Source organism: Heloderma suspectum, chromosome 7, assembly GCF_057233095.1.
Source record: "Heloderma suspectum isolate Gila_16-S chromosome 7, 16-S_ref, whole genome shotgun sequence".
NCBI classification, from domain to species: domain Eukaryota; kingdom Metazoa; phylum Chordata; class Lepidosauria; order Squamata; family Helodermatidae; genus Heloderma; species Heloderma suspectum.
Genome location: NC_139464.1, coordinates 67,829,611 through 67,845,366, shown reverse-complemented (window position 1 = coordinate 67,845,366; position 15,756 = coordinate 67,829,611). Strand labels below are relative to the sequence as shown.

At 42.8% G+C, this 15,756-nt stretch overlaps 1 protein-coding gene across 3 annotated transcripts in view; it reads right to left on the bottom strand.

The window, feature by feature from the left end:
* The window catches only part of ZFC3H1 (zinc finger C3H1-type containing), a 53,646-nt gene extending 38,601 nt beyond the window's left edge, over positions 1-15,045 (bottom strand). The window contains exons 1-6 of one of the 3 annotated variants that reach the window (XM_084810488.1): positions 15,018-15,045; positions 14,300-14,898; positions 9,314-9,733; positions 7,961-8,019; positions 7,468-7,666; positions 7,111-7,337 (exon numbers count right to left, since the gene is read on the bottom strand). In XM_084810488.1, the coding sequence (XP_084666614.1) occupies positions 7,111-7,337; positions 7,468-7,666; positions 7,961-8,019; positions 9,314-9,733; positions 14,300-14,879 (1,485 nt within the window). In that variant the 5' untranslated portion in view covers positions 14,880-14,898; positions 15,018-15,045. Of the gene's footprint in view, positions 1-7,110; positions 7,338-7,467; positions 7,667-7,960; positions 8,023-9,313; positions 9,734-14,299 lie in introns of all 3 variants that reach the window. The other 2 variants (XM_084810486.1, XM_084810487.1) reach the window with 2 other exon arrangements.
* Positions 15,046-15,756: the final 711 nt, after the last annotated feature.

Genomic DNA, 15,756 nt, shown 5'->3' with positions numbered 1-15,756 from the left:
AACTGCCACAGATTTGCCACCAATAATTTTCAGGAAGAAAGGTAATAGCAAGCACAGACCGCCCTTGGTTTTGAGGCCAAGTACTGGCTTATGTTTGTTGTAGATTCTCTCAAGACAACAGGTGCCGGGAGAGCAGGAAAGAAGATTTTTACAAAACCAACACTGAATGCTTCATTACAAATGGATATCAAATCATACAACTGTAGTAGTGTTAAAAAAAAAGATAACTTTCTTTTCAAAGCTACTGAATCATACTATAATAATTTTCAAGTGTGCCGGGAGGCAAATCTCTCAACTACCTCCACATCTGCAGAACAGAAAGTCATCTCACATGGCCATTAGAACATTTTAAAAAATTGCTACATAACACAGCTACAAATGGTTTTGTTACTAAATACGTATCCATTTTAAGTTTTGTGCAGGCAACCAGCACCTAAAACTATCAATATTATTGCTTTCTAGATTTTACTCTTAGGTAGTGATGTACAAAACTTCTCCCTGAACACCCAGACATTTACACCTTCCAGCATGCTTAATCTAGTTATCTCTGCAATGGTATACACTTCAACAAATTATTAAAGTGGTGACTGGATGTTCAAGTACTGGCTCAAAAATACAACGGGTTAGTGTCATTTCCTGTTCCCCATTTGAAGCACATTTCTATGCAGAATAAGTCACACTAAAGTATATCGATAGTACTGTAACTGAACGTGCTTAGAGCCACCCAATTTACTTTATTAAAATAAAGAAATGGAGATATTTATTATTAATATATAGATTATAAAATAACTTCTAACAAATAATCCAGGATTACAATGAGGAATCTAACAGATTATAAATGGAGTCTGTTTCTCTAGAATATTGGCTGGAGAAAATAATGGATTCTCGTTGAAATATCACTTAACGTTCAGCCATTTCCAAAACCTTAATCCGCCTTCTTTCATAAATAAATTGCCAGATTTCCAATGCCTTATTTACACTACAGATTCAATATGAACAGCCTAAAAGGAAGTTACCTTGACCTGGTTCACGCGACATGACAGACCACTGTGGCTTAATTTACCAGCGGGGCATATTACATCTTGCTGTGTCTTGCCAACTCATGCAAACCCAGGTGGCAGGGGTTGTTTGAAGGTTAGACAACCCTCAAATAACCCATGGCTTCTTTTAGCATTATTTGAGGGTTATCTAACCCTCAAACAAGTCCTGCTGCCTGGGTTCACATGACATGGCTAGCTGGGCACCCATGGGGGCCATGCAAAAATGGCACCTGCAGGAGCCCAGCATGACATGACAGCACCTGTGGGTAAATTAACCCATGGTAAGCTGTTGTGACCCCTTCATGGATCACTGTCTTGTTGTGGCGAAGGGGCTTGCGTAACTCAGTGAAGCCATAAGCGATGCCATGCAGGGCCACCCAAGACAGACAGGTCATGACGGAGAGTTCTGACAAAATGTGGTCTACTGGAGAAGGAAATGGCAACCCACTCCAGTATTCTTGCCAAGAAAACCCCAGGGAACGTATCACAAGGCTAAAAGAGATGACGCCGGAAGATGAGCCCCTCAGGTCGGAAGGTGTCCAATATACTACTGGGGAAGAGCAGAGGGAATTTCCAAGTAGCGCCAGAAAGAGTGAAGCGGCTGGGCCAAAGCCGAAAGGACACTCAGCCGTGGATGCGTCTGGTGGTGAAAACAAAATCCGATGCTGTAAAGAACAATATTGTTTAGGAACCTGGAATGTCAGATCAATGAATCAAGGTAAGCTGGAGGTGGTCAAACATGAGATGGCAAGATTGAAAATCGACATCCTGGGAATCAGCGAACTAAAATGGACAAGCATGGGCGAATTTAATTCAGGTGACCATCATATCTACTACTGTGGGCAAGAATCCTTTAGAAGAAATGGAGTAGCACTCATAGTCAACAAAAGAGTGGGAAAAGCAGTACTGGGGAACAATCTCAAAAACGACAGAATGATCTCAGTACGAATCCAAGGCAAACCATTCAACAGCACAGTAATTCAAGTCTATGCCCCAACCAAAGAGGCCGAAGAAGCTGAGGTTGATTGGTTCTATGAAGACCTACAACACCTTCTAGAACTAACACCAAAAAAAGATGTCCTCTTCAGCATAGGGGATTGGAATGCTAAAGTAGGAAGTCAAGAAATCACCGGGACAACAGGCAAGCATGGCCTTGGTGTACAAAATGAAGCAGGACAAAGACTAATAGAGTTTTGCCAAGAGAACACGCTGATCATAGCAAACACTCTTTTCTAACAGCACAAGAGGCGACTCTACACATGGACATCACCATACAGTCAATATCAGAATCAGATTGATTATGGCCTTTGCAGCCAAAGATGGAGAAGCTCTATACAGTCAGTAAAAACAAGACCTGGAGCTGCCTGTGGCTCAGATCAGGAGCTTCTTGATGCAAAATTTCAGCTTAAATTGAAGAACGTAGGGAAAACCACTAAACCATTCAGGTATGACCTAAATCATATCCCTTATGAATATACAGTGGAGGTGAGGAATAGATTTCAGGGATTAGACCTGATAGACAGAGTGCCTGAGGAACTATGGACGGAGGTCCGTAACATTGTTCAGGAGGCAGCAACGAAATCCATCCCAAAGAAAAAGAAATGCAAGAAAGCCAAGTGGCTGTCTGAGGAGGCTTTACAAGTTGCTGAGGAAAGAAGGGAAGCAAAAAGCGAGGAAGAAAGGGGAAGATCTATCCAACTGAATGCAGAGTTCCAGAGAATAGCAAGGAGAGACAAGAAGGCCTTCTTAAATGAACAATGCAAAGAAATCGAGGAAAACAACAGAATGGGAAAGACTAGAGATCTTTTCAAGAAAATCGGAGATATCAAGGGAACATTTTGTGCAAAGACAGGCATGATAAAGGACAAAGAAGGCAGGGACCTAACAGAAGCAGATGAGATTAAGAAGAGGTGGAAAGAATACACAGAAGAACTATACAGGAAAGATCTGAATGTCCGTGATAGCCATGATAGTGCGGTCACTGAATTTGAGCCAGACATCCTCGAGAGTGAAGTCAAGAGGGCCTTAGGAAGCATTACGAACAACAAAGCTAGCAGAGATGACAGTATTCCAGCTGAGCTATTTAAAATCCTAAAAGATGATGCTGTTAAAGTGCTGCACTCAATATGCCAACAAATTTGGAACACTCAACAGTGGCCAAAAGACTGGAAAAGGTCTGTTTACATTCCAATTCCAAAGAAGGGAAACGCCAAAGAGTGTTCAAACTACCGCACAGTTGTGCTCATTTCACATGCCAGCAAGGTGATGCTCAAAATCCTACAAGCTAGGCTTCAGCAGTATGTGAACCAAGAACTACCAGAAGTACAAGCGAGGTTTCGAAGAGGCAGAGGAACTAGAGAGCAAATCGCCAACATTCGCTGGATCATGGAGAAAGCAAGAGAATTCCAGAAAAACGTCTATTTCTGCTTCATTGACTATGCCAAAGCCTTCGATTGTGTGGATCACAACAAACTGTGGCAAATTCTGAAAGAGATGGGAGTACCAGACCACCTTACCTGTCTCCTGAGAAACCTGTACGAGGGTCAAGAAGCAACAGTAAGAACCAGACATGGAACAACTGATTGGTTCAAAACTGGGAAAGGAGTATGACAAGGCTGCATATTGTCGCCCTGCTTATTTAACTTATATATGCAGAGTACATCATGAGAAACACCGGGTTGGATGAATCACAGCTCGGAATTAAGATTGCCGGGAGAATTATCAACAACCTCAGATACGCAGATGATACCACCCTAATGGCAGAAAGCGAAGAGGGTGAAAGAGGAGAGTGCAAAAGCTGGTTTGAAACTCAACATTAAAAAAACGAAGGTCATGGCATCTGGCCCCATCACTTCCTGACATATAGAAGGGGAAGAAATGGAAGCAATGACAGATTTTATTTTCTTGGGCTCCAAGATCACCACAGATGGTGACTGTAGCCATGAAATTAAAAGACACTTGCTCCTTGGGAGGAAAGCTATGCCTAGACAGCATAGTAAGAAGCAGAGACATCACCTTGCTGACAAAGGTCCGTCTAATCAAAGCTATGGTTTTCCCAATAGTAATATATGGCTGTGAGAGCTGGACTAAATGAAAGGCTGAGCGCCGAAGAATTGATGCTTTTGAACTGTGGTGCTGGAGAAGACTCTTACGAGTCCCCTGGACTGCAAGGAGGTCAAATCAGTCCATCCTAAAGGAAATCAACCCTGCGTGCTCATTGGAAGGACAGATACTGAAGCTGAAGCTCAAATATTTTGGCCACCTAATGCGAAGAGAAAACTCTCCGGAAAAGACCCTGATGCTGGGAAAGACTGAAGGCAAAAGGAGAAGGGGATGGCAGAGGATGAGATGGCTAGATAGCATCACTGATGCAATGAATATGGACTTGAGCATGCTCTGGGAGAGAGCGCAGGACAGGAAAGCCTGGTGTGCTATGGTCCATGGGGTCATGAAGAGTCGGACACGACTGAACGACTGAACAACAACAACAAGGCTGTTGTGACATGCAAACAGGCTCACTGTGTGGATAAGGGGCTTAAAACAGAAATATACTACACCTGTTACTTGGCAAATCTAATCCAAAGTATTCAGTCAAACACTCAGACCTTATTTCAAGACTACCAAAGGTGAAAAAAACAAAAGCAGCAGCATACATTTCAGTGGGTAAATCTATTAGCACAAGACCGTTCAATCTAAATAGTGTCATGTCACCTGCAGACCATCTTATACTGAAGCCTCCTACAAACCAATCCTGCCCCTCCTCCTGTGAGGGCCTTATAATGCTAGTCGCAGAGTGGTAGGCGGCAGTATTGCAACCGAAACTCTCCCCATGACCTGAGTTCAATCCCAGCGCTACCTAGGTCTCGGGTAGCCGGCTCAGGTCGACTCAGCCCTCCATCCTTCCGAGGTTGGTAAAATGAGTACCCAGATTGCTGGGGGAATGGTAGTCACGACTAGGGAAGGCAATGGCAAACCACCCCGCTATAGTCTGCCATGAAAACGCCAGCGTAAGCAGGCGTCCCTCTAGGGGTCAGCAATGACCCAGTGCTTGCACAGGAGGAACCTTCCCTTTCCATGAACATCAAGACAACTTTTATATGAAATCATACATCCTAAATCTTGTCCCCAAATTATCTGAAATTGTTCTTAATGTCTAACATATCTTTTAGTAAATTAAGGAAAGAACCCCTTTGTTGACCAGTTTCTTATTTATGAATGACTTTTCCCAAATAGTTAATTTAAGACTAAAAGAAATGGGGGGGGGGCAGTTGTACTTAAGCAGCTTTTTTTGTGTTACAAAAAACATTCCACTGAAGATCCAATCCATCTCTCTGTACAGACCATATTCATTCCATCAAGTATCCTAACCTCTTGCCTTCTATTGGAAAGCACAGCTGTAAGGAGTATTAACTCTTCAACAGGGCATGTTGTATGCTTTGTGATCTGAACTTGACTTAAGTCAAATGATGTTCTCAATTTGAAGCACATCCCTAAGCAGTATAACCTGAATTCCATTGTGGGCTATGAATCCATAATATGAAACTCCATCTTGTTTTCCTTTGAGATAGCTGAAAATATAGTTGGGAGGAGGATGGAATTCCTGCAGTTTCCTGTTTTTGTACAAGAGCTTGTGCACCCATATCCAGTTCACATGTGAATGAAGCAGGAGCGAACGAGCATCCTGGTTCCCGCTGCCTGATTGCTGCCTCTGCAAGTAGAATGAGCAAAACAACTCAGGGATAATCCATCCCTGGGTTGTTAAGTGTGTTGTGCAAACCAGGATTTCTGGGTTGTTGGGGGAGACACACCCAAGACTAGTAACCTATTGTTAAAAAAAACCCTGGGTTGTTGTATTGTGCAAATTAGGCCCTAATTTCTGCTTTTATTCCTCACTGAAAACACAAAAGGTTGGATCCAGATTTAGGCATGCACAATTGAGTTGGCTTAAATGTACTTCCACACCTCCTCCTCCCCACCACAGTCCCTCCAGCCCCAGAAAAATGCTACATGGAGCTCTGCTCACAGAAGGTAGGGATCTATCCCTTCCCCAGAACCACACCCTACCCTGTTCAACAGGGTCCTCTGACCCTCTCTATAGCATTTGGGGTGAGGGAGACTGCCGTAGGGAAGAAGGGCAGTGAAGTCCACTTCCACTAGCCCAGCTGCATGTGCCTAAATCTGGATCCAAACCTGAATATACCTCATCTGTTGTTTATTCAGGATACATTTCTACAAAACCAGATCTATGCTGCTCACATCTATGCTAAAATGTGCAAATAATAGATATCTAAAACACCACTATTCCTAGTAATCAGCATATGGGTTTAAATAAGTAAGCAAGCAAAGAGCATGCCATCACTTGCCAGTGTTCAGTAACAGTTAATTTTGTTACAGAGCTGTACTATGACAAAGCAGTATATCAACTTGAAATGACTAACAAAGTGAGTTTAATATTGGCAAGCACTTTTTGGTCTCAGGGCTTACTAGTGAGCAGTTTCTGCCTAACGTAGCCTTTCTACTAATTACCACCTACATCCATAGCCATCTGCAATTCCTTTGCTTATTTTGAAAGCCAGTAGGTGGGGGGAGAGAAACTCAAGTGTTAAAACACTTTCAGTTTCTTAGGCTGAAATCCTATATAACCCATGGGTTGTCATTGAATAGGTTGTTGTTACATGCAAATCCTGCGCTGTGGCTTAACTGTGGCTTGTTAACAATGAACAACCCAGGAAGACAACCCATGGTTTGTTGTTGGGTTGTGAACTCTGGGTTGTTCATGGGTTAATTCATGTTAATTCATAACAACCATATAAGGCAGGTTGGTATTTTCTGTAGGAAATTGAGACTGAAAAACAGCGACTTGAGCAAGGCTGAGATATGACTTTAGCCTAGGATTCCCAGGTCCTAAGCCAACTCTATCAGATCGTGGTCCATCAAGATGACCAAACTCCAAATAGACACACGATCAATACACCAATAAAGAAGTACGTCCGTTCTATGTGAAGCCACCACCAATCAGCACTGCCTTAAGGTCCAAATACTTGCACATAATCCATGCCTGCCAAGTTACCTTGCTTCTTGATCTTGTCTTTCCCCCAACCAGCTTCATGAACCTATTATATTGTTCTTCTTGATTTGAGAGATCACGAATTTTTCTAATTTCCTCTTCTCTTTTTCTTCGTTCCTCCTCTTCTTCTTGTTTCCGTTGTTCCTCTTCCTTCTGGTGCCTTTCTTGTTCCTTTTGCTGCTGCAGTTTTTTCCACACTTTTGTTTGCTGTTTCCTCAATGCTTGCTTAGCTTTAAATAAAGAATATTGCTTAATTTCTCCAAAAATACAGAACAAATCTACCAAGAATGTGGTCTATCTAATATTAAACATTACACATCTCAACTCCAAAAGCCACTGCTAACCAATTTAATTATTTACCTGCAGTGCTGGTTTTTTTGGCAGAATGCGATTTTGTACTGATTTTGACCTTTTGCTGTACAGTTTTTGCCTTTGTTAGTTTTTCCTTGCTTTCTTTCATCACCTGCTGCTCTTTTTGCTGCCACTTTTTACTGGCAGACTGAAGAGCTAGTAGTCTTAGCTGCAACTCTGACACTTCTTCTTCTTCATCAAGGAGTTTCTTTTGTGGGAATAAAAGGATAAACACACATATCAGTTCTTCATTCATCACTAAATTTATCAAAACAAAACTTTTACCCAACAAAAAGACTTGCTAAGACTGAAGCTTCAAGAGCCCCATAGAAGAATGATTTTCAGACCTTCAGGCGGAAATATTAAATATTAGGGAGTAAGCCCCATTACACAGTAGGACTTACTTCCATGTAAATATAAATAGGATTGTACTGTAAGTTGACATGTTGCTAAACTAACCTTAAATTCTTGATTCTACAGGTGAAAAAGTTACTTTCCTTACCTTCTCTGCTGCGGCATCTGAAGGACTAAGCTTTTGTTCTCCTTGCTCTTTTTCATCAACTGCTTGAAAAAGGAAGAGCGGCATATTTTTATAAGCTAAATGATGAAGCCAAATGGTCAGACAAATGAATTAAAGCATGCAAAAAAATACTGATTTAAAAATATATCAACTTTTTAGCATGTATATTATACACAAAATACCACCGCATATTTGCTTCTTATAAGGTGTTAAGGGGTATATTTGCTGTGTGTGTAAAAACAAGCACACATGCCTCTAAGCAACTGCCCTTCCTTAGTTTATTTTTACATTACACACAAGCACACTCTGTTCTGGGGAAAACTGAAACAGAGATGGCTCCCTAGTCACTGCAACAATTCCACTATTTTCTGTGAGCCAACCTCAAATCCTGGAAACACCAGTAGCGCTATGCAAGACAGACCAAGGAAGAGGGTCCACACTCCCTCTCTCACTAGGTTCAAGGTTAGTTCACGATCGGATCCCACAGAGCACCACTGCAGATGCTCCAGATTCCAAGCCACCTACTCTTACAATCACATTCATGTCTGGACTGGGGTTGTCCACAATGACAAGTATGCTTAGCAAACACTCCCTCAGTTAGATGATACAGCATTTCCAATGGTAGAAAAGTAGGAAAATAGATGACCCCATCAAAATAGGACATGCAGGAGGATATAACCCAGTACTACAGTGACAGCACTCTAGATGCAGTTTGTTCTTCAAGCTTCCAGATGAATGATGGCCAAGAAATATGAAGAGGAAAGGAAAACATACACCAGTTATTGAACAAATGAGGTCATGGAATTAATTTCATTTGTGAGTTGTATGGAGTCTTTTTAGTTTTACTTCGATGAATTCTTTTTTTATTGTTAGCTGCCTTACATGAGCAATATTCTTTTAAAAAAGCAGGATATAAATATGCTTAATAATAAAAAATACCTCAGTCTTCCAAGCTACTTTATGTTTATCATTAAGTGTAAAAGCTACATAAAAACAGTTACCTTTGTTCTGTGCTTACAATGTTAAAACAATATGGCCAAATTTGCAAATTACTTTGTTACAAGCAAAAAACAACTTTAAGTGTGCAATCCTATGCATGTTTAGACAGGAAAAATGCCTACAACTCCCAGTATGTCCCAGCCAGCATGGCTGGCTGGGGAATGCTGGGAGGTGTAGGACTGTTTTCTGTCTAAACTTGCATAGGGTGCCCTGAATCTACACTCAGGCAATACCTTTACCAGGAACAAACAAATATTCACAAAATCATAGGCAAGATTTCAAGATCTCCAGCTTTAGTTTTCAAAAGGTATACATTATTATAACAGAAATCGTTACCTTGATTGGCATCCAATAATTCAGATTTTTGTGACTGTGGTTTTATTCCATCTTTCACTTTTCTCAACTTGCTCCTCTCAGCCAATGTAGGCAGTTTTTGCCTGAGAGGCTTCAGTTCAAATGCCTGAAAGGTTAACACTTTATTCTTCTCCTCAGGAGACACTTCATTTACAACATCCTTTGTAATACTGACGTTTTCTATTATTATTTCGTCCTCAGGACTGGTTGTTTCATCACTGCCTTGCTGAAGAATTTCTTCTTTATTATTCAGAGCAAGTTTCTCATCTTTATTAATATATTCAAGTTCCAGTTGAATCTGCTTATATTTCAACAACAAATCCTCAAAACTCTCTTCAGCTGAGTTATCATTTTTAGATGAATAGTTCTGCTTTCTAGATGGGGATTTTCCAAACGGTTTGGCTGATTTATTTATTAAGAAAAGTATGAGGAGCACATTTGTCATCAACACCATTATAATGAAGCTAACAACATGTAGCCACTGGAATTTTAACTTCCTCTCCTGGGTGATTTTACTGTAGTGTAGCCTCATACTGAAATGCAAAATATTTCATTCCAAGCAGTGATTAAATCGTGTTTCAATTTGCAAGGGACAAAACATACTATATTTCCATCTTTACTCACACAGTACTGCTTTACTATATGGCAAGAGCGAGCAAATTCTGGTCCTCCACATAGTTTGGCCAACAACTCACATGATCCCTCCTCAGTGTCTATGCTGGCTAGGGCTGATGGGAGTTGTAGGCCAGAACATCTGGAGGGCTACATGTTGTCCAACTCTGTGCAAGGTCCTGCAATAGGGGAAACTGTGTCCCCCCACCCATCCTCCCCAAACATCTGAGGCTTTGCATTACAACCACCTTCTCTTCTAGACTTTGGAGAGTCCCTGGGGACATGGACTGCCACAACCAGTCTTGAATCTTTTCCTCCTGAAGTGTTCCTACTCTCAATACACCCACATTCCAGGTGATATTTTCTTCCAAGAGCTATTTCAGCAAATTCCTAACCTTAAATAGCAGAACCTTAAAGGTATTATTGGTCATGCTGTCAAGGCATATGTTATTAAATGGTTGGCCTCTTCCCTATTTAAATACGCTAATTTCAGTTTTACCGAAGTTTAAGGGCTAAAATTAACCTTATCTATGCTCATTTTGATGCTTTACTTATAACCCGTCACAGCCTATTGCAGAGTTTGAAGGGAGAGGAAGCACCCTCATTTATGGCATGGATATACTTGGGGCAGTGAATACTGTGCGCTAAAAAAAAAAAAAAAGTTCTGTGCTAAGGTAATCCTTTTTTTCCCACCAAGAATGGCTCTATTTGTTACCTATGTTAATTTTGCAGATTTGCACATTTTATTTTTATTTTTCATAAAGTATCCTACTACTGTTCCTACTTGTGTAATTTATTCTGTTTTTTCTTAGCTGTGGGGAGGGGGCAGGTAGCAGTGCATGGTACAGAAGCCCACCTCTAATCCATAAAGCCCATGATCTCTATAAAATTGAAAAAGCTTCCTAGAATATATTTCAAGAGAAACTAACCCAGAGGATTTGATATAGTAGCTGTCTCACTGGCAAAAGAAAATTTGGGAGCTTGACATTTACATGTAAAGATAAGTAAGTACTTGGCACGAGAAGGTAATCATGTTGGATAAGCAGTATAAAGAAAGCTCTTAAATCCACAACTTATATCTAAACCTTACATGCACATGAAGTGCTTTGAACATCTGAATGTGCTATAGAAAAATTAATTATCAGCGTTTATGCTAGGAATGCTGTCTGTTTAAAACACGCTCATCTGCGTGGCTCTTCCAAGAACAATCGTTTAAGTTAAATTACTATTCTAGGGAAGACATCTCACTTTTGTGCCTTCACAGGAAGCATATTATGAAACAAAGGCTTGCCCTAAATATATAGATGGCCAAACCACCATGCTCAACTTCCTATCCAGAGGATGGCATTTCAGAAAGTAATTAAGTTTCTGAAAAGGTGGGAGTACATGGGGGTATCCTCACATTATAGTAACAGAAGAGAAGGCAAAGAGACAGTGACCTGGTTCTCACGATACAACAACCCACCATGGCTTAATTGGCCCACGGGGGCTGTCACATTATGCCAGGTGCCAATGGGCGCCATTTTTGCATGACACCCACAGGTGTCCAGCTTGCCATGGTTTGTCATGTGAACCCAGGGTTAGACAACTCTCAAATAACCCATGGCTTGTTTTAGGGTTATTTGAGGATTGTTTCCCCCTCCAACAAGCCCTGCCACCTGGGTTCGGACAACCATGGCAACCCCCTGCTGGGGGCTGAATATTTAAAATATTCAGAGGGCCTTTTCTGCTGTGGCACCCCGGTTGTGGAATGAGCTCACTAGGGAAGTTCGCCTAGCACCTACGTTGTACTCTTTCCAGCACCAGGCAAAGACCTTTTTATTTTCCCAGGAATTTTAGCATTCTAATTGTTTAGCTCTGTTGTTTTAAATTTGTTAATGTATTTGAAATCTCTGCACTGCTGCTAGGTTTTATTCTGGTTGTACTTTATACTGTAGTTTTAAGCTTTTATATTTTATATTGTTTTTATGCTGTACTTGTGGTTTTAATTTTTGTAAAGTGCCCAGACAGCTTCAGCTATTGAACAGTACAGAAATGTAATATATAAATAAAAACGGCTGCTCGCACATGCTACAACCCACCATAGCTTACTTAAGCCACGGTGGGCTGCAGTGATCTCGTAATCCAGCCCACTGACTTGTCATCCAGGTGACTTCATGGCTGGGTATGGAATCTGGGTGTTCATATTCCAGGCTCATCACTCTATCTTCTATATAATAATAGTTGCTGCAGACTAAGATTATCATGTAAGCAAATCATAAGAACATAAGAAGACCCATCCTGGATCAGACCAAGAGTCCATTCAGTCCAGCATTCTGTTCACACAGTGGCCAACCATCTTTTGACAAGAAACCCACAAGCAGGACATGAGCGCAACTGCACTGTCCTGCCCTTGTTTCCCAGCAACTGGTGTACATAGGCATACTGCCTCTATACTGGAGGTAGCATATAGACATCAGGACTAGTAGCCATCGATAGCCTCCTCCTCCAGGAATTTGTCTAACACCCTTTTAAGGCCATCCAAAATGGTGGCCATCACGATATCTTGTTGTAGTGAATTCCATAGTTTAACTATGAACTGTGTGAAGAAGTACTGTCCTGAATCTTCCACCAATCACCTTCATGGGATGACCCCAGGTTCTAGTATTATGAGAGAGGGAGAAAAATGTCTCCCTATCTACTCAATTTGTCCATTTAAAGCAACTCTCTGCTTTTAAATATCATTAAATGAAATAGAATTCACTGTGTCATCTTCAGATTTATGAAAATGGGAGATGGGGAAATAGCGACTGAGAAGCCTCAGCTGTTATTCTAGACACTTTTAAAATCCTTCCATTCTGAACACAGACAACAGATGGGCAAGTTAAAACATAGAGCCCACACAGAACAAGCTACTTAACAGTTCAGAGTATGCCCCCACAAAGTTAATTCTTCCATTTCATATGGAAAACTGAAACTGGACACAGGACAAGAACCACACCCTGTTCAATGTGCAGCAGCAGAACAAGACTGCCATAATTAAAAGAAGTTAACAGACAAAAAGGTTACTTGCTCAAGTAGTAAATACCCAAGATATTAATCACTGCAGAAATTCCTGCCAATATTACTCAACCAACCCAAAACTGATGAAAGTCTTGTGGCACCTTAAAAAACTAACACATTTATTCTGGCATAAACTTTTGTGGACTATAGCTCACTTTATTAGATTTATGGAGCTGATGAAGCTCTATAATCCACGAAAGGTTATGCCAGAATAAACCTGTTAGTCTTTTAAGGTGCCACAAGACTCTTTGTTGGTTTTGCTGCAACAGACTAACATGGCTATCCTTTGGAAATTCAACCAATGCAGACTCCTTGAACATGTTTTTAAACTTAATGACAAAAGTAAGGCACTTCAGTTCATACGATCAAAAAAAGCAAACATTTGTGCCTCACAATTCTATACATGTATATTTGAAAGTAAATCCTACCAATTTCAATGTGTCTTACTCTGTAGTAACCCTGGCCCTAGTTGTGTAACTTTTAGTATAATCCTGAGCCTGTCTGTTCAGGAGTAAATCCTCCTGACGTGCTTCCAAGTATGTATAGGATTACAGCCCTGTGTACTATCCATCTACACAATTTGTAACCTTTTATAAGATGTATTCATTTAGGCATTACCCCGTCTTTCTAGGATAAATCATACTTAAGATGGTTAACAAGAATATCATAATAAATTAAAAACAATTATTCACATAAAAACAAAACTAAGGACAATGTATCTGATGGGAGACTTTAAAAAACTTTGGTTAACATACATTTGAGAAGATGCCCTGTCATCACAACTAAAGACACACCAGAATTGTTCTAGAACTGTATGGCTAACAATTTCCTTAAATGAAATTAAGCTCTAAGCATTTCAGATCTCTCAAGCACATCATCTGAAACTAAATGGGGATCATCCGAGGTGGCAAACCCAGGGAAGCTTAGTATTTCAGAACCCTACCAAGCAATACCAAGTTCTGGGAAGGGATGCCTTACTTCTGCAGAGCCTACTTAAAACACACACTCTCTAAAACTTTAACGACTCTTATCTATATGCAGCTCCTCTATTACACTGAATAGGTAAGACAGCCTAGTTCTTTGCCCTATGTGCTTTCATCACCACAGCCTCCACCCAACCCTGAGCAAGCAAAACGGGGCAAATGGACTCCTCCAGGCTCACGTCTTCGCCCTGGTCAAGCGACTGTAGTGGTCAGGAGTCTGAATCAGGCCAAGAGAAATACGGACACGTCACGTACCCCCCCCCCCCGCCCCGCACATTCCCTGTAGTAGAGCAGCAACAGCAAGAGGCCAATACGTTCCTGGCAAGGATACATTTCCGTGGCGAGGGCTCCCTCCAGCCCTGGTTGCCACTGTACCCGCCACCGCCGCTTCCTCCTCCTGGAGGCCTTCCAGCGGGGTTGCCGCCGCGGCTCCTGCCCCATCGGCCGCCGCCGCCCCGGTAGGCCCGGCCTCGAAAGCGAAACCGGTCCAGCGCGTTGTGGCTGCGCTCCCAGAAGGAGAGCCTGGGGCCGGTGTCGGGGTGCGGGCCAGGCGGGAGCCGCGAACAGGACGAAGTGGGAGGCGGCGGCGGGTGCGCCCGGAAAGGCTCCTTGAGCCGGTACGCGCCGCCTCCGCCGTGGCCATGGAGGTGCCCGAGCTCGGGGGGAGGCTGGTGGCGCAAGTGAGAGAAGCGACGAGACGAGGCGAGGAGGCTGCCCCGCAGGTCGGGAGGCGGCCTGCGCCGGGCGTACGGGCCCTTGGTGCCGCCGCCGCCAGCATCTCTGTTGCTGGGCTCCGGAGGCCCATCGTTATTGTCGTCGCTGATTTCTCCATCCTCCAGCTCCCCTTCCTCTTTCGGGGAGCGGTCGCTCGGGGCTCCCGCCGCCTTCTCCTCAGCCGCAGGAGCCGCCATAAGAGTTACTCAGCGCAAACTGGGCCGCAGACGCAGGAGGAAGCGGCTCGGGCTGGTCCGCCCACTGTCGCTCGCGAGCGCCCTGCTCGGCTACGGTGCCTTTCCCGAGTGGCGCGGCGGCCCAGTCAGACCCCAAACTTGTACGCGCAACACCACCCTTTCCCCTGCCCTCGCAGCACTCTCGCGAGATCTAACTTGACGCTCGCTAGCTCGCTCCCCCGCCCCCCCGGGTTCCTTCCAGCGGGGACAACGGAACATCACAAAGGGGGCGGCGAATGGCGCGATGGGAGTTGTAGTCGCCCGCTCTTCGCAGATTGACTGAGGAGGCCCCGTCTGCCCCACGCCAAGAACAGGGGAATAAATAACGGTCCTTTAACGGGACCAGTGTACGAGTTAAAAGGGAAGGGCTGGCTGAAGGATTTGGTGAGAAACGTATCTTCAATAATCCTAAAAGTTCATCCAGGGCCATAGTTTTGGGTGAGGCAGGAGCAGTGAGTTATTATGGCAAATGTCTGTGGCTCACAAACAGTTGTTCAGCATTGGCTATCGTATTTGCTTCAAGATAGAACCAAAGCTGTTCTGCATAAGAATCCCAGGAAGCAAGGTGGCTAACATCAAACTCTTTAATATGTCCAAGAAGAGGCATTTTAATTTTAATTCTCTAAAAACACACACCCCACAGGAGTTGCTGAAGTTCTTAAGTGGGTCTAGCTGACTGCTTACCAGTTAGCTGTGTAAATGGATTCACAGTCCTTGCTGCCTGTATAGCTCTCAGACAGGATCCCATCCTCATCGCCACAAAATGTTGTATAGGTAGAAGGAATGACTGCAGAATCAGCAGGCCTCAGACACAACTGTTGTTTAACTCAGCACACAG